Source organism: Trichosurus vulpecula, chromosome 6 (assembly GCF_011100635.1).
Source record: "Trichosurus vulpecula isolate mTriVul1 chromosome 6, mTriVul1.pri, whole genome shotgun sequence".
Taxonomy (NCBI): Eukaryota; Metazoa; Chordata; class Mammalia; order Diprotodontia; family Phalangeridae; genus Trichosurus; species Trichosurus vulpecula.
The window spans coordinates 242,389,772-242,409,539 of NC_050578.1; the positions used below are offsets into that span (position 1 = coordinate 242,389,772).

General features: G+C 39.1%; 1 protein-coding gene across 1 annotated transcript in view; it reads right to left on the reverse strand.

Annotated features, from left to right (window-relative positions):
* The window catches only part of DCDC1 (doublecortin domain containing 1), a 494,261-nt gene that overhangs the window by 135,739 nt on the left and 338,754 nt on the right, over positions 1-19,768 (reverse strand). Inside the window, 6 exon segments of the mRNA XM_036765123.1 lie at positions 1,549-1,705; positions 2,389-2,467; positions 2,470-2,526; positions 9,400-9,499; positions 12,208-12,344; positions 19,630-19,726. Of these exon segments, the coding sequence (XP_036621018.1) occupies positions 1,549-1,705; positions 2,389-2,467; positions 2,470-2,526; positions 9,400-9,499; positions 12,208-12,344; positions 19,630-19,726 (627 nt within the window).

Genomic DNA, 19,768 nt, shown 5'->3' on the forward strand with positions numbered 1-19,768 from the left:
TAGAAATCACCCTAGAGTAGAAGGAAAAAATCAAGTCTGATCTCTACAACGAGGGGGTTGGAGTTAGGTGGCTCTTAAGAGTCTATGGTTTCAAAGCATGAAGAGGCTGAAGTAGCCATGTGTTCAACCTGACAAAGAGAAGACAAGGGGAGGTATCACAGCAGTCTTTAACTCTGTGAAGGGCCATTTTTTGAAAAGGGGACTAGATTTATTTTGTGTGGCTATAAAAGGCAGGACAAGGGCTGGTAGGTGGAAGTTATCCTGAGGCAGAATTAATATCATTGTACTTGAAACACTGGCCATTGGGCATTGTGAGAGCTGTCCAACAATGGAACTGGCCACCTTGTGGGGATAGTAAACTCTATATCTCTGAATGTGTTTAAGCAGAGACTGGATAAACACCTTCTGGACATTGTAGATGGGATCCCAGTAAGTGGATGGAAAATAATCTCTATAATCTCTTCCAGCTCTAAAACACAATGACTATGACCAAGTTCTCCCTCATCTAACCTTTCTTCTGAATATTTATTTAAAAGTGAAAGATAACTTGGAGCTTCAAAGAGAATATATCCTTTAAGTAAAAATGAAATTAAATGGCATATGAAAAGGAACTTAGGGATGTTCATGGTCCACCTTTAACCAGAGGATTTCGGCAACCAACATATTCTTTCTCAAAAACAAAAACAAAGAACAACGATGGCAACAAAAAAAAAACAACATCCTTTCTTTGGTGGAAGGCAAATTTTCAGATTGGATAAACCTTTGTCCAGACACAATGTGGCATTTGAGTTCTTATGGAAGTCTGACTTCCTTTTGGGCTGCGGTAACAAACTAGCCCCTTTGAGTCTGGAACCAACAAAATATAAATGGAACTTCCCACTTCTAAAATGACAAATGGCCTATTATGTTAGCTTTGTGAAATTTGTTTGTCCAAGAACTACATAGACACACCTACTTTGGAGCTAAGTTAAGACCAAAGGAACACACACACACACACACACACACACACACACACACACACACACACACAGACAACCAAACCCCAATTATCAAGATGGTTGTCATAAGTGAACACTGGAGAAAAAGAAAAAGGAAGAACTGCGGTATAGTGGAAAGCACATGGGACTTAAGGGTCAAAGCCCTCAGTCTAAAGGTCTACAGCTTCTACTTAATAAATGTGCCTTTATGCTAGTCACTTCACCTCAATGAAACTCAATCTTCTCATCTATTAAATGAAGGAGCTGGCCTTCATAATTTCTTAAGTTCTTTCCGGGTCTATGATTCTATGAATTCCTGAAAGGAGTACTTTTAATACATAGACAAATCCTATTGGACTTTTTAAAAAAGCCAACATCCAGTTTCATTATTCAAACTAGTCAGATTTTGAATAATTCCATAATTTCATGTGACATAACATTTCTAACACACTTAGAATATTTTAAAGACCTCCTCCTAGAAAACTAATTAAATGTGATGAGCAAAATTAACTCCCTCCCCCCACTCCCAAGCCAAACTGGTTGAGGTCCTTTGACCACACAGGATACTTACAGAATTTCCTGAGAAGTATCTCCAGCTTTGGGGGCATTTTCTTTCTCCTGCTTTTCCTTTGGTTCATTAAGTGGTTCTTCTTCTACCCAAATATCAGGTTTACTTACAACCACCCTGGCTCCAGGCATAATAGCACCATGGGATCCTAAAATCAGAGCTGAATAGAAAGGAGAATGAAGGGGTTTGGTGGCTAATGGTGGCAATGGGTTAGTCATGATTTTGGAAAAAGAACTGGGAAAAGTGTGATAAAAAAGGATCCTCATACCTAAGGATTTCTAGTACAGAAGAAAGGAATTATCTTAGGCATGTACAGAGAACCATTTATATTTGTTTGGAGGATGTTTTGTTTAAAACAACAATAACAAAGTAATTAGCTTTTTAAAAAGATTTCACTTGAGGTGGCTATCTTGCCTTTAAGCAAAGAAGAGATTGTTATAGCTACACCTGTCTTTATTCTCAGAATAAATGTGTGAGTAACTATTTCCAATTCTGAGTATCCCAATGGATTTTCTTGTATTAGATATAGAAACTTTCCTATATCACTGTCTGTTACCCCATTCTCACAACATAAGGACCATAATCCTCCCAACCCAGACACATGAGCATAAAGAATAAATCATAAGTCTTTATGAATTGCCAAGCCTATAAAATATTCTGAAAAGCATATGGAGATGAAATCAGAATGTTGGTGAGTATGCCGCTTCCTCTAAGTACCTGAGCAGAAAATAAAATTACAAACCCATTTACTATAAATAAGGCCTAAAAAAGCAGTTGGATACCCAACTTTCCCTGAGTTGTGAATGTCTTTTGTGCATTGAGTGAATTGATTCTTTTGCTTACTCTCTGTCTTGTACATGGCTCAAAAGGTCTAGATTCTGGAAATATCTGAGTATAGATGACTGAGGAGGAGTTGCTTTTTTTCTGTTCAGTGATGGTTACTTTAGGGTTGACCCGCTATTCTTCATAGGATACATATACCTATAAAAGAAACAATGAATTGGTCTCCATTAGGAGGCACCACAGAGTATTGGAAATGCATGAGATTATAGCAACAAAGGGTTTTAAAGTTGGAAGGCATATTAGAGATCATCTAGTCAATCTCCCCATTTTATACATGAGAAAACTAAAGAGCTAATAGATCATGTCAGAGGTATGTGGTCCAAGGACTCTTAGGGGATGAATGGCATAGTGGAAAGGTTATCAAGCTAGGATCAGGAGAATGGGATTTCCTGGACAAATCTCTAGACTCTGTGACTCATTGTCTGCTACTTCTGAAGGATTTTTGTTGTTTGATTGTTCAACTCTTCAGAACCCCATTTGGGATTTTCTTGATACTGGATATAGTTTACCATTTCCTTCTCCAGCTCATTGTACAGATGAGGAAACTGAAGCAAACAGGGTTATGTAACTGGCCTGTGGTCTAATAAGTGTCCAAGGCCAGATTTGAACTCATGAAGATGAGTCTTTCTGACTTCCGTTCCAGCACTCTATCCACTGAGTCCCTTAGCTACCCCTCTGAGGGATGGTGTGGGTGGCACAGTGGATAGAGCACTGGGCCTGGAGTCGGGAAGACCTGAATTCAAATCTGACTTCAGACACTTCCTAGCTGTGTGACCCTGGGCAAGTCACTTCACCTTGTTTGCCTCAGTTTCCTCATCTGCAAAATGAACTGGAGAAGGAAATCGGAAACCACTCAAGTATCTTTGCCAAGAAAACCCCAAATGGGATCACAAAGAGTCAGGCATGACTGAAACGACTAAACAACAACAATAACAAAGGGAAACCATGTTATAGCATTCCGCTGATCTACCAGGCTGATAACAAAAGAGGAAGTAAGTTTAGTATGGCATGACTCGAGTTCACCAACGGCAAGTAGGTACATCATAATCACTACCATCACCACTACCATCATCACCACCACCACCACCATCATCATCACCATCACCACCACCACTATCACCATCACCACCATCACCATCATCACCATCATCACCACCAGCACCACCATCACCATCATCATCATCATTACCACCACCACCACCATCACCATCACCACCACCACCACCATCATCATCACCATCACCACCACCACTATCACCATCACCACCATCACCATCATCACCATCATCACCACCAGCACCACCATCACCACCATCACCATCATCACCACCACCACCACCATCACCATCATCATCATCATTACCACCACCATCATCATCACCATCATCACCACCACCACCATCATCACCATCATCACCACCACTATCACCATCATCATCATCACCATCATCACCACCACTATCACCATCATCATCACCATCATCACCATCACCATCATCATCACCACCATCACCACCACCACTATCACCATCATCATCATCATCATCACCACCATCATCACCACCACCACCACCATCACCATCACCACCACCACCACCATCATCACCATCATCACCATCACCACCACCACCACCACCATAACCATCATCATCACTATCATCACCATCACCATCACCACCACCACCACCACCACCACCACCACCACCACCACCACCATCATCATCATCATCATCATCATCACCATCATCACCACCACCACCATCATCATCATCATCATCAATCTCCTTTCTTATTTCGGGAAACAGATCCCATCTTTGCTCTGTCTGCTTTAGTGCAAAGTTCATTCTCCTTAATAGAGAAAACCAGCAAAATAAAAGTTAAGCAGATTTGTCTTCTTTCCACCATCAATCTCATCATCCCATCCATTCTGAATACCAGTCCTGTCCTTTCTTTCAGCCTTCTCTTTTCCCAAATAGAGTTACAGTTTAGTCTAACTGTTCCACCCCAGTTGATTCCTCTGGGTTATTATGTGGACTGTGTTTGTTAAAAGAAGGATATGGTTATTAGTAGTGCCTGGCAAATAACAGGCACTTACTAAGTGCTTATTGGATTGGATTAAAAAAGCAAAAAGCCTGGCTTCTAGTTGGTAAGAGAGTTTTTGTTACAATAACTTGGTCTTCTCCAAATAAGACTATGGCAGAACATTCCAATCCCTTCTATATTAGAAGAAATTTTTGGTATAAAATTATATTAAAATTTATGTTTTAATATCATCATGAAATACAAAAATAAATCCATTCTTATATAGCTCCAGAATTAAAGCAGCACTACACCCAATAACCCTGAGTAAAAAAGGCAAAAGAACCACAGTGCTGGTACCATTGAAGAAAGCCGAGTTTTCTGGCATCATAATTATAGGATTTAGAGTTAGGAGAATCTTAGTTTTCATCTAGCCCAATCCCCTCAATTTGACCTAGAGAGGTCAAATAACTTGGTCAAATAGTTTTAGAATCAGTATTTGAACTCAGGTCCACTGACTCCAAATACAATACTCTCTTCGCCAAGCTAAACTGCCTCAAAGTCCTTGGAAACAGAACTGCACTAGTTTAGCCAAAATGTCCTTGACATAGGACCAATTCTAGCAGAGAGGATTTTAAGTTAATCTGAACATTTAGGTTCAACTGAGGCAAAAGAATTCATTGAAAGCTGTACATTTCCTCCACTGAGTTATGTCACTAAACTTGAGGGACTAGTGAAAGATCATTTGTTTTATACCATAAGAAGAAGGGAAGGGGAAAAAAAACAAAGCTGGTAAAAATTTTTCATGGGAACCAGGGTTACACTTAGCAGTCAGAGCCTCCTCAAATTATCTTATATTTACTTATACATGTTGGATCTCTTTGGTACAATGAAAGTTCCTTGAGGGCAGGGTTTGTTTTTCCTTTCTTCTTTGTTTGTCCAGTACCAGGGACAGTGCCTTGCATACAGTAGATACAACAAATACTTGCTGAACTGAACTGAGTTGAATTGGAAGTAGATGGAGATCCAGCCTCCTCTTTCTGTACCTTTTTCCTTTTCAGGGATTCAGCAGCCCAATGAATGTTATATTTAACCCCACCAAAACTCTGTAGAAAAACTCACGGTTAGAGGTGAAAAAAAACTTAGTATGGAGAAATTAGAGCTGGAAGTGGCCTAAGAAACAACACAGACTATCAGAGCTGGGAGGGGCCTTAAACAATAGGGAATATAGAATGCTGGAGCTGGGAGTGCCCTCAGAACATTGGACCAACCCCTGGGAGAGGTGAAACAGATCTTAGTGTCCACCTAGTCCAAAAGCTTCATTTTAGAGTTGTGGAAATCAAAGCCCAGAAGGGAAGGGGCTTGCCTGAGGTCACACAGGTAATTAGTGACAAACTGGGACCAGAATGTAGACTAATTTCCAGTTGGGGTTCACTTTATTCAAATAAGCTCAATTCAATTAAGTGCTTAGAATGGGTCAAGCACTGGACTAAGTAAGAAATGACAGGCCTTGTTTTTCAAAGATCTTCCAACCTATGTTGGGCATCCAACATGGACTCAAAAAAATATAGTTAAAGTTGGGATTTAGTCCTCATTAACCTTCCTTCTTCCATTTGAGGAACTGAAAAAATAATCAATAGCATTCTTCCATGAAGAGATACTGGGCAAAAGATATGGCTGATTACTGAAGACTAAGAGAGAAGGGAAAAGATCCAAAGAGTAGCAGTGGCAATCAGGGAGAGGAATAATTCTCTGGAGGAGTCCCCAAATATTGAGAAATCTAGATACGGCTGGGGAGGCAATGACCTAGGCAGCTCTGTTACAGACATTGAGACATTGGAGAGAGAATAAAAATGTTACCTTTCCTCTCTACAACACTGGATAGCTCATCTAAAGAATTTAGGTGGAGGGAAGAGGCAGGAAATCCTTATAGAGAGGATTTTACTCCAATTACTCCAAGTAATTCTAGGAGTCTATCTCTGTGAAATAGAAAATTGATACCCCACTTTATTCTGTATTCTGTATTAAGTACTGATTGAGAACTATATCTAGTACTTATGGATTAGAGTTAGATTTAATTTTGTAGGCTTTAATATTAGAATTTATTAGAGTTTAACTTCCCCATTTCCCCAGGCTACAGACTGGACTCAATCTCTCTTACCTTGGAAGGGGGAAAGGAGGATGAGTGGATGTGGTCATAAGATGTTCTGCCTGGTCATGAGCCTAATACTGGACCACTCTGGTCTAAGAATTGCCAACACAAGGCTTTCCAGAAGATGTTGACTGACATTGTGTTTTTCCATTGCCACAGGTCCTGGAGATCCCCTTGTGTGAGTCAGACCAAATATAAGCCCACACTGACCTCTGAGATACCGACCAAGCACAGTCTTAGTTTAGTTTTCATCACTGTACTTTATGTTACCAACTGTATAAAAAGCTGCTCTGACTGTCTGATGTGTCTCTGGCTAAAGAGGGGCCGTTGGCCTCTTTTATTGGTAATTGCTAGCCTTGACAATAAATTGATCATGGTTGGAACTCTGTGGTTCAGTTTCTTTTCATTGCAGATTTTTATCAAAACATGTTCTCTGGTTGTTCAAACAACAGTCTCTTTTGGTTTTATTTTTTTAAAACAAATTTCTCCCAGGTAGAGAGAATATTAGACTGGGTCAATCAATCAGTGAGTCCCAACTAGCATTTATTCAATGCCTATTATGTGCCAGGCACTGTACTAAGTGCTGGGGAGACAAAGAAAGGCAAGAACAGCCCCTGCCCTCAAGGAGCTCACAGTCCAAAAACATGCAAAGAATTATGCACAAACAAGATATATAAAGGTTATATAGGGAGTAATCTCAGAAGGAATCCACTAAGATTATGGGGGACTGGGAAAGGCTTCTTGTAGTAGGTGGGATTTTAGCTGAGACTTGAAGGAAGGAGAGATTTCTGGTCAAGAAGCGTGGCTCACTGACCCCACAGTTGAATGGAATACTGGGAAAAGGTCTTCAGTTTCACCTCACTCATCTAGTATTGACAGAGTGAGACTCTAAAACAGGGGTTATTAATCTGGGATTTAAAGACAGGTGTCAGTGGATAGATTTCAGGGGCTCTTTTAAGGTGAATTTGGATGGGAACATTACATCTTTATTTAATATAATTGATTTCCTTTGTATTCCTGGGTATTTTATTTTATGTATTTAAAAATATTATTCTGAAAATGGTTACCTAGTTTTCACTAGACTGCCAAAGAATGCTGTTACACACCCACAAAAGATTTAGAACTCCTGTTCTTAAGTGATTTACATGTCTAGACCTAGTTGCCAAAGGTGTGATGAGAGTTGAAAGGAATTTTCTCAGCTTTCCTCAAATAGCTATAAGTAATCATTAAGAAAAATACAAAAAAAATTGAAAAGGGAGACTTGCCCACCTAAGGGCTGGTTTTTGTTGGCTGGTTGAAACTAACTCATAAGTAGTAAAACATATTTAGGCTGTGGGCTTTCTCACAAGATATCTGGCTATTCCTATGTGGGAAAAAAGACTTGAGAATAGCTGAAATTAAGGGAAGAAATGGAAGATGGCAGCACAGTGGGAAAGAGCCCAGGAGATGATGCCAGAAGCTTTGTGTGTGCAACAAGATATGTATTTCCTGAAAGTGTCCTGTGGCCATGTGCATTGACTAAAAGTGTTCCTTCTTAAACAAGAAAATTCATGGGAGAGTTTGTTACTGTGTGTACTGGGGAAGGGGGATGTTCTGTTCTATTTTAATTCAATTACTTTTGCTTGGATCATTATACTTTTTAGGTCTTTTTAAGTCAATATGCTTATTAGGTCTTTAAAAAAAACCAAGAGCATCCATTAGAGTTCATAAGAACGGATGCTGACCCAACGCGTGCCTTGAATCTAGGCGTAGCTTTGAGGACATATGTTTGAGGAGGGATCAGGCTATAAAAAGTCCCTTCTATCTGTGAAATCCTGTTGATGCTGTGGTTCTATAAGCCTAATATAGGGTGGAATAACAGAGAGATCTAGGCAAGTGCACTCAGAAAAATCCGAGGGTCATTTCTAGCCAAGAGATGACCTGAAGGAGATGCCACCTGATTGGGTCTTGATGATGAGAGAGATGTTGACAAATAGATATGAGGAGAGAATACATTCTAGGCATGGGAAAGCACAGGGAGGTAGAGTACCCGACAAAAGTGAGGTACATCTAGGTGCCTGGTTTGGCTTTAACACAGAGTTTTAGGGGAGTACCATGAAAGAAAGCTTGGAGTCAATAGTAGGTTGGAGTCAGACCACAGAAGGTTTTAAACACCAGGCAAAGGAGATTATAGTTTACTTTTAAGGAAGAGGGAAGCAGAGAAACTTTTTTGTAGAAGTAAGACCTGTGTATTAGAAATATTATTTTGATAACTATGTGGTTGGTGTACTAAAAGGAGTAGAGACTACAACCAGGGAGACCAGATTATTGTAAAAGTCAAGGCCAGGAGTATGAGGTCCTGGACTGCTGTGGTGGCTTTTCTGCATGGGATATTTTCCATTTTTACTTAAGTGGGAATTTAAGTAAATTTTTTCCTTTTCCCCGGACCACTTGCATTAAAGTTTCATCTTTAGCTGTCTAATTAAAGGCTCTGTATGTATATTGAAGGAATTTCAGGGATCATTTAAGCAGACGGGGAGAAGCTCTTCCAGGTACTCAAGAAACCACACCATTAACTTGAGAGTATTGGCTATCACTGATAGAAACTGTGCTAATGATGGTGTATTTATCATTGAATGGAAAACAAAACATTTCATTGAAAGCCAATTGAGTTTGTCCTTTCTTTTGTAAGAGGCTGGCCAATCCCTACTAGTTGGGGATTTTGCCCTTCAATCACAGAAACATTGTGGCAGGATTATATTACAACCCTGGTTTAACATACAAAGCAATAGGGTAAAGATATCTTAATTTTAGGGCATTCGAGTTTTTGAATGTTTTCTTTTCCAGATTATTTTCTTTACCAGTTCATCTCAATCCAGGTCTTTCAAGTGGAAGATTTCCATCCCTCTTCCAGTAAACAGCCTCGGGGCTGCAGAAGGTAAGTGTAGGGCTTCAGTACACCTGTTAAAAGAGGTGCAGAAAATAAGGTATTTTGGTGGAGTGGAATAAGCACTGGATTGGGAACCAGAGGACCCAGGTTCGAATCCAGTACTATGTGACCTTTGTGGGGAAAATGATTTATTATATTGTTTAGAAAAATTATTATGCTGTTTAAATCCAGCTTGATGTAATCTGCACTCAAAATGTCACCTGACCCCAGTAACTCTTTAGGAATTTTAGAGATGACTAGAAAGTATTTTGGGTTCCCCCAGGTCCTGGATCAACTGAAAGCATTCTTGTTTTGGGTCTACCTAAGCTTCTGCTTTGGGTTCCTTTGTGTTTTGGCCTCACCCAAATTTTATTAAATATTTACATTACTTATACTCACCACAATCTACCTTGTTTTCAAGTTGTCCTCTCTGAGAAATTGCTATTTTTTATTTCATTCCTAGCAGAGATCACTGATTCATACTGGTAACTGGGTATGCATGTGTGTGTGGGTGTGTGTAAGTCTTAAATCTAAGACACTGAAAAGTTAAGTGATTTACCCACAGTCACATAGCTAGTCTGTGTCAGAGTTAGGATTTGAATCCTAGGCCAGTCCTCTAACGTCTACTGAACATATTGCTTTTCCTAATTATGATTAATAATAACATTTATAATCAGATAATTAAACAAGAATAATAAAATAGCTTGCTTTTACCTAGCACCTTAAGGCTGACAAAGTGCGTTGCACACATCATTTCATTTGATCCTGTGAGATGGGAAATGGAGACACAGAGAGGAGAGGTGAGCCTGTTTTCTGGTCTGGGTAACACCTGGCCCAGGATGGAGGCTTACATTCTCTGAGTTCTTTCCTCTACTCCAAGCTACCCTCTCTCTATTTGTATGTAAAAGGCTCCACATTCCTCAGTCATGCACACACACACACACACACACACACATACACACACACCTATATTGACTTCCAAGGGCAGTTCTACATATTTCCCTCTCAGCTGCCTGATGATATTTTCACTTTTATTTGACAAAACTTATTTTCCGGAAGAAAAAAAAATATCATCACGTTAGTTTGCCTGTGACAATACGCAAAATTCCAGGGAAGAAAATTCTTGTCACAAGATGTGAGCCTAGAATAAACCTCAGTGCATCTCACAAACTCACAATTCAATTTTCCCAACAGTTCTATGACATTGCTAATAACAGCTGCCATTTACATAGCATGCTGAGGTTTGCAAAGCACTGCACATATGGCCATCTCATTGGATCCTTACAACCACCTGTGGTGTTGGCACTATTATTTTCACCCCCATTTTACATATGGGAAAACTGTGACAGAGAAAGGTGAGTCACTTGTCCAGGGTCACACAGCTAGTAAGTTTCTAGGGCAGGATTTAAACCCAGGTCTTCCTGAGTTCAGGTCAGGCAGCAATCTTGCCCCACTACACCAACCTAGTTGCTTACTAGACCTAAATGAAACATTCCAAAACTCAAATCAAAAGCAAAACTAGAGAAAGTAGTTAGGGTCATCATCAGTTAGGGTCATCAAGATGGAAATCATTCCAATCTGCACAACTCCAGCGCTGAACAAAAGAAGTATTCAAAAATAACAATGAGCTCCTTGAGAGCAGTGACTGCCTTTTTCCTTTTTTTTAATCCCAACCAAGTAGCATGGTGCCTGGCACATAGTAGGCACTTAAATTTTTAATGATCAACTAACTTATCTAATTGTGGGACATGAGGCACAAAATACGTTAATAACATGAAATGTCACAATAGGGACATATTCAATGGGAAAAAATAAACCCTTCATTTATCTTAACAGATGTTGGCAAAACATTAAATGTGCGTGCACACACACACACACACACACACACACAGAGGCACTTGTTTTAAATTGGGAAAAGACAGTTGCATTTAGTGTCATAAATGTTTATACATTTGCCTCTCCAGGAAGTGCTGAAATTCCACTGGGTTTGTTTCTATTTCATAGTTCTCACTGGTGAGACATTCCGCGTTGTGCTTCCTTTCAGGGTCAACATTTCTGAAATAAATGAACCAAAATCTGACTGATGGATCTGTTTAGAATGTCAACTTTTTTCTGCTTGTTTAAATATCTGAGACCTGCAAAGTCTTCACATACCAAGACTTGCCCTCAAATAATCTTTTAAAAAACTAGATGCTTAGATCTCCTCTTTGTGGAGTGTCAGATCATAACTGTGCTGATGTTAAATTTGTAAAATGACACTGAGGTATCCATAATTTCACAAATGGCATTGTTTGGTATTCTATTCTGAAAGATACTGAGCCTTAGTCAATGTGTATTTGTTAGCCATGGCCACAGAGAAAATGTCACAGTCACAGCCATCTCAACTGTGGCTTTCTTTGGTACCTTGCTTGACTCATAAAAGTACATACACACACACACACATATGCACACACACCTCTATGCATAAGCAGTGAGAAAATTCCAAAATAAAGGGATGAGTAGAATGATGAATATGAAGAGTCCTGGCCCGAGAGTCTGCAAAGCTGCGCTACAGAGTCTCACAGAAGACCTGGGAGCTGTCCTCAAGAATCTGGAGAAGCACCATGTGGAAAAGGAATTAAATTTATTCTGTTTGGTGCCAGAGGGCAGAAAGTGGGGACAAGAGGTAAATGAATGCTTGAGGGTAAGGAAAAATTCTTAACAATAAGAACCGTGGGAACTGGGGGAAGGTGGAAAGAACCGATTCTGGAGCTGATGCATGGACTTCTCGGTGGCAGCCTTCACATATGGTGGCTGACCACTCGTCACGGGCATTGTAGTGAGCATTCTTTTCAGGGCACAGGTGGGCTGCTGGGGCCCCTTCTCAGCTCTGTGAATCTATGATAGCCTTGTGACTCCTGTGGGCTTTTCCCCAACGGATAAAAATCAATATGGTGCTGACACCATCTGACTTCTTTCCGCAGTCACAAGTAACTGAGCAAAGCATCTCGCTACTAGGAATAATTAGTCAGTTAATTACTATTAGAAAATGCTTGATGACAACTGTCTCCCTGGAGACAGTGGACACACAGTGGATAGTGTCTCAGTGGACACACGCAGGGTGGCCTCCTCCTTGTATTGACCTCGCTCTGGTCCTCTTGTCAGAGGGGGCTTCCCCAGATTCCTGTGTATCAGTTTGTCTTGAGTGCTAAAGTCTCTGACCCTAGTCTGCTCACCTCACCCCACTGTTTTGCCTCAGCCACCAGATTTATAAAGATAACTGTTGTTTAGTTGGTTTTCGGTCATGTACAACTCTTCATGACCCCTTTTGGAGTTTTCTTGGCAAAGATCCTAGAATGGTTTGCCATTTCCTTCTCCAGCTCATTTTGCAGCTGAAGAAATGAAGGCAGACAGGGTTAAGTGACTTGCCCAAGGCAACACAACTAGTAAGTGTCTGAGGCTGGATCTGAACTCAGGAAGATGAGTCTGGCCATGTCTAAGCCTGGTGTTCTGTGCATTATGGCGCCACCTAGCTGCCTCTATAGCAATAGCAGCACTTTTACAATGCTTTAAAGTTTGGAAAGCAATTCACAAATATCACATTTTATCCTCATAGCAACCCTGGGAGGGAGATGCTATTATTATCCCTATTTTATAGATGAGGAAACTAAGGCCGATAGAGATCAAGTGACTTGTTCTAGATCACATAGCTAGTCTGAGGCTGGATTTGAACTCAGATCTTACAGATAGTTACTATTAATGGTATATTGTATTCTAAGCAATGGAAATCTAGATACAATATAGGTGGTAAATTCTATTAACCTGCATGTTCGTTTATCTAGAATAGCCCCTTCTCTGGCCAAGCTACGGTTGGGTGATCTAGGCTGGAGCAATTGTCAGAACTAGCAAACCTAAAAATGCAGTGCTGACAACCTGCCTAAATATATGCATGTTAACCCTTTTCTAAAACTCTGAAATAAAACTTAAAGCAGAATTTCAAAGTATAAAGGCAGAGAACCTAGGAGCTGTTTGTTAACTTTCTACATTAAAAAAACTGATATGGATTGTTTTAAGGGCACTCTGCTTACATTTTTTTTATCTAGCAGAATGAACTAATTATGAAATGTATGCGTCAAAGATTTCAATTTCAGGCTTGACTTTACTTTGAAGATTAATTTTTTTATTTTATCATCTTTACAGGCAGCTCAGTGGACAGCCTGGCTGAATGTTACTCATTGTTCACTGATGTATGAAGTGTATTTAATCAATGTGAAGAAAGTGATATTAAACTATTATCAGCTGCCTTGAATGCTCTAAAAATCACCAAAGAAAGGTCAAGAAGTAACATCTCTGCTAATAATATGAGAAACAATGTATTTAACTTATTCTTTACATCACAGATTTTCAATGATCTGGGAATCGTTTTGTCAAAGTAATGAAAATATCGAAGGTGATTTCTCCCAATCTTATTTTTGATGTGTGGGTGTTTTCCCCCTCTTCCCAAAGGTTCTGTTTTAAACACATAAGAAAAGCTATATATTTGCCAATTTATGTTTGATGGACCCCAGTGTTCCATGGGATGCAATTCAGGGTTCTATAGAGAAATGTTCATCATAGCAATATTTCCCCCCCTAAAATATTTGGTATGAAATCACGAACTTATTTCAATATTTCAAAAAATGAAAGATTATGACTTCCAGTAAAACTGATCATGGGCCCTACATATCTTAATGAGCTGCTGTGGCCAAAAAATATATAATTCATTTATTAATTAAAATGCTATCACCCAGGGTTATCTTTCTGGTAATGAGCCTCTCTGAACTTAGGTTCATCCTCAAACAATACATATATACTATCCATTGCTAGGTCCATGCTCAAAGCTTTTCACACTGGAAGAACCCAACAGTGCTTGCATGTTTCTGGAATAGCCTATGAAGGAGATGGTTTCAGAGCAACCTGGGAAGACTTATATGGGCTGATGCAGAGTTAAGTATTCAGAACCAGGAGAACAGTAAATACCCTAACAACAACATTGTAAAAATGAACAATTTTGAAAGTCTTAAGAATTCTTACCAATCATCATTATATAGGCCCAATGATGAAGAAAGCTACCCACCTCTTGACTAGTATACAGGATGAAACACATATTTTGGGTGTGACCAATATAGAAATTTATTTTGTTACGCTCTTTTGTTACAAGGGTTCTTTCTTTTTATTCTTCATCTTTTTTTTTGGTAAGAAGGGGATAGAGAGAAAAAAATACTCCATAATTGAAAAAAATTTAAATAATATAGGTTTACTTCCATTTTATGAAAAAGCAGTCAAGTAAGGCTTTAGTGGGGGATGCAATTATATATATGTATGCACACGCACACATATACATTTATATGTTAAGAATTTTTAACCTAGGGGTATGGATTCATTTTTTTTATTTTATAATTATATTTTAATATAATTGGTTTGCTTTGTAATCCATGAGGCAGTTAGATAGCATAGTAGATGGAGTCAGTAGTGACCTGAATTCAAATTCCACCTCAGATATTTACTAGCTGTATGACCTTGGGCAAATTATTTAACCTCTTTGAGCCCCAGTTTCTTTATGTGTAAAATGCGCCTGGTAATAGAACTTAGCTCACTGGGTTGTCGTGAGAATCAAATGAGATAACATATGCAAAGTGCTTTGCACATCTTAAAATGCCATGTAAATGCTAGCTATTGTCATCAACCTATGGATTTTGTTTTATGCATTGATGAACATTGTTCCAAGAAGGGGGCCCATAGGCTTCACCAGATTACCAAAGTTATCCATGACATAAAAATGGTGAAGAACTTCTCGCTATATCTGGTCATATTTTAGTATTAAAATAATTTTAATTGTCTTTGTTCGGTGGTTTTTCAGTTGTGTCTAACTCTCAGTGACCCCATTTGGGGGGTTTTTGGCATAGATACTGGAGTTGTTTGCCATTTCCTTCTCCAGCTCATTTTACAGATGAGGAAACTGAGACAAACAGGGTTTAAAGTGACTTGCCCAGGGTCACATACAGCTAGGAAGTGTCTAAAGCCAGATTTGAACTCAGTAGGATGAATCTTCCTGACTCCAGGTCCAGCGCTCTATGCACCATGGTGCTACCTAGCTGCACCAAAGTAACTCTATATATCTGATGATCCTGGAGACATGCCCTTCCTTAGACCACCCCCTGCAAAAGGATTTATGGATTCTGTCACCACACAGTAATCAGTGAAAAACAGCATGGATGGAATGCTAGTCTTGGAGTCAGGAAGACCTGGGTTCAAATTTGAACTCTGATACTTATTCCCTTTGTGACCACAGGCAAGTTGCATAACCTCACCAAACCTCATTTCTTCATCTGCAAAGTGAGAAAAATATCTGTAATGCCCGTGTCAGACAGTTGTTGTGGTGCACTAGTCAGTCACAGAATTTCAGAGATGGATGTTATCTCTTCAGGCTTCTAGAACCACCCATAGCTGAATGAATCCCCATTACAACATTCCTCTATAAGGAGTGTTTATCCAGCTTTTCCTTGAAGACTTCTGGTGGCGCAGAGCCCACAGCAACCTCTGGGAGCAGCCCATTCCCACTTTGGGTAGCTCTAATTATCAGAACTTAATTTTCTTTTTCTTTTTTTTTCTTTATATCAAACAGACTCCACTAATGACTCCTACAGAAAGGATTCAATGAAGTTCACTGCCTCTGCCTTCTGGGGCAGAACAACTCTGATGCCTTTTCTATGTGATAGCCCTTCAAATACTTGAATATAATATAGCCATCTTTCCCTTACTAAAGCTTTCTTTCTCCAGGCCAAACATCACTAGCTTAGTCAATTGATCTTCAAATGGCATGAATTTGAGATCTAGAAATTTTAAATTTTTTTGTACAATTGGAAGGGGCTGTATGATGATGCAGTGCTAACATTATAACAGGGGGAGAAGAAAAAAGTGTCCATACAGAACTTTAATGTCCTCAAATAATATTGAGGGAGGTAAATAAAAAAATGGGACATGGGAGTTGATCTATTCTGTTCTGAGGTTTTGGAGAGGGGAGGATAAAAGAAATATAATAGTGTAGAAAGGAGGAAAAGGGAGTGGAACTCGGAATTTCTCATAATCGGGATGTGTGAGAAGAAAAGTATAAAGATGTCAAAGAAGAGCTGGGAAGAATGGGAGCAGATGTGGCTCTCACTCTTATCTGAATCAGGCCAGAGAGGATTTAACACACACATACACACATGCATGCGCGCACACACACACACACACACACACACACACACATATGCCTGCGTGCGTGCGTGAACATAGTTTGGTGTAGAAACATATCAAGGAAAACATCAGGGGTGGGGAATGAGGATAAGAGGAAGTTAATACCAGGGAAGGAACAGCCACAAGTAAAACAAATTTCCTGGTCCTGGAAGGAAGGAAGATTAAAAAGGTAAAAAGAACAATAAAGAATTAGACTTGAAGAAGGTGCCCATCAAGTAAAGAATGAAAGAACAATTTGTGGTATATAAACGTAATGGAATTTTACTTTGCTGTAAGAAATGGTGAAAAAAAAGAGGATTTTAGAGAATTCTGGGTAGTAGTAAACTTATACAAAGCTAAGTGAGCAGAAACAGGAGGACAATTACAAAGACAATCACATCATAAATAAAAATTGCTTTGGAATCCATAAGGACCCTGCCATAACCAATGATGTCTTCAGGGGGCAGAAAGGACTGATGGTGTAAAAAGAGACATATGTGTTTGGACTTAGCTTCGGTGAGAATTCATTCTGCTTAACTATGTATGCTACAAGAGATTCTTTTTCTTTCTCAGTTTTTAAATTGGGGAATGATGATAGGAAGGGTTAGCAGTAACTATGCCAATTTTTTTTTTAAAAAGAAGGCCACTGGATAACAGAATGATACATAGGGAAGCAAGACAGTCAAAAAGTAAAGTATGAAATTTATTATATTTTTCAAAGAAAAGCTAATAGTAAGAAATGGAAATTCATAGTTTCCTTGGCAATCTTCTGCTGTATATATGGAAATGCCCTTTTTGGTGTTTAAAATCAGAAGAAAAATGAAATTAAAAAATCAAAACTGACAGGTGACAAAATGTTATTGGGGCTGTTAATTTTGTAGGAACCAAGTTTTACACCAAAGGTGCACACTTGGTTGACCAAAAGTCAGCTTATACAAGCTTAAGATAGTCTTTCACAACCACTTTAGAGCGATCAGAATTTGAAGACTTTTAGGGGAGAAGGATATCTTCAAGTATTTGAAAGGATGTCACTCATAAGAAGGATGAGACTTGTTCTCCCTGCCCCCCACCCCTGTCCCCAGATGGCCCAACTAGGGAAAGTGCAGAGAAGCAGATTTCTGATTAGTGTAAGGACAAACTTCTTAACAGAGCTGGTCAAAAGTAGAATGGCCTGCTTTGAGTCATGTCTTTGCCCCTCACCTGTGATCAAGAGAAGGCAAGGCAGCTACAAATTGGTGATGGTGGAAAAGGGATTCTCAGCCAGACACAGGACTAAATGGCCTTTGAGTGCTCTTCCAACACCATTACTCGGGGGTGCAGAGATGATATGATCTTTATGATGGATTTGTTATGCTGTATAACTGTTTTGATATGTTATGTAATAAATATCAGCTAAACATTAGAAAGGGAAGTTAGGGTATGCCGTGAATAGAGCCCTCAGCTTGGAATCAGGAAGACTTGTCTTCCTGAGTTCAAATCCAACCTCAGACACTTAATAGTTGTGTGACCATGGACAAGTCACTTCACCTTGCCTCAGTTTCCTCATGTATAAAATGAGCTGGGGAAGGAAATGGCAAACCATGTATCTTTGCCAAGAAAACCCCAAAAATGGGGTCACAAAGAGGCAGACATGATTGGAACAACAACAAAACATTAGAAACGGAGAAAGTCCATACCAGCTGGTTGCCTTCCAACTGCTCGATTTTAAGATTAGCTTAAATAAAGGAAGATGTTGGGCTATGTTTATATCTTAATTTTGTATCACCACCACTTAGCACACAAATGTGCTTAATTAATATTTGTTGAGTGACTGACTTGTCCATGCTACAAATTTATGGTGTAGAAATCTGCCCTGCATATAAATTGATCTGTTTTCCATCAAGATATCCAGGTTTAACTTATACTTTCTATATTGGTTGATTACCATTTGATGATCCTGGAATCACTTCTATAGCTCTGAAAGGGACATGCTCATGCCCTCCAATTTCTAGCCTGGCTCTAACCAAGCAGAAACTGGTTTCAGAAAATCTCTGTCTAGATACCATGCACTCTTCTTCCCTAGAACCTTAGCCTAATTCATATACTAAGATAAATTATGATTTTTCTCAAGAATTTATAAAACTACAAAGATTTATAAGGATAAAAGGATTTTTGAGCCAGTAGCTAAGGCCTTAAAAATTAGTTGATCTAACATTCTCACTTTATACAGGAAGAAATAAATGCAGAAAAATTAGATGACTTGCCCAAAGTCATGCAGAGATCAAGTAACAAATTTAGGATTCAAATCCAGGTTCTGACTTTGAAATTATGGTAATTTCATACAAGGAGGCAATTTATTATTTGAATTACAAAAGGAAAAAAAATTCTTCTCAGTACATTAAGAAAAGTAATAAGAAAACAGTTTTGGCCATCATGCACGTACAGTAAATTACTATTCTATATTAACATATTTTTCCTATACATCTAATTCATTTTGCTTATAGCTGGTGAATAATGTACATCACAGAAGAAAATTTTTCATATTAAACTTAAATATCCCCCATTAAATTATTATTGCAAATGAAATAATATTTGCAAAGCACTTAGCATAATGCCTGGCACATAGTAGGTGCTTAACAAACGCTTTTTCCCCCTTCCCCACCATTAAATTCCTCTAAGGAGTTGAGTGGTATAGTAAAAAGAGAATAGAACCTATAGTTGACTCCCAACTCTCTTTCTTACTAGGCCCATGACTTTGGGGATGCCATTTTTCCCTCTCTAAACAACCTGTTTCCTCACTTGTAAAATGTGGGTTGGTGGTACAACATCCCTATGACATATGTCACATGGGCAAAGAAAGTGCTTGTCCATTATCTGCTACAGAAATGTGTGACACGATCTTGTGAAGAATGAAATCACCTCATTGAGCTTTCCATTGGTTAAGTACTGGTCACATATATGTAAGCTTATTCCATAAGGGATCTTCAACTCTGGAATGTACCCACTGGCTTGGTTTGTTGGTCCCTGCATGATTTATGGCCCACCTTAAAAAGAAGACAAAATACAGATCAGTAATCTTATCAACA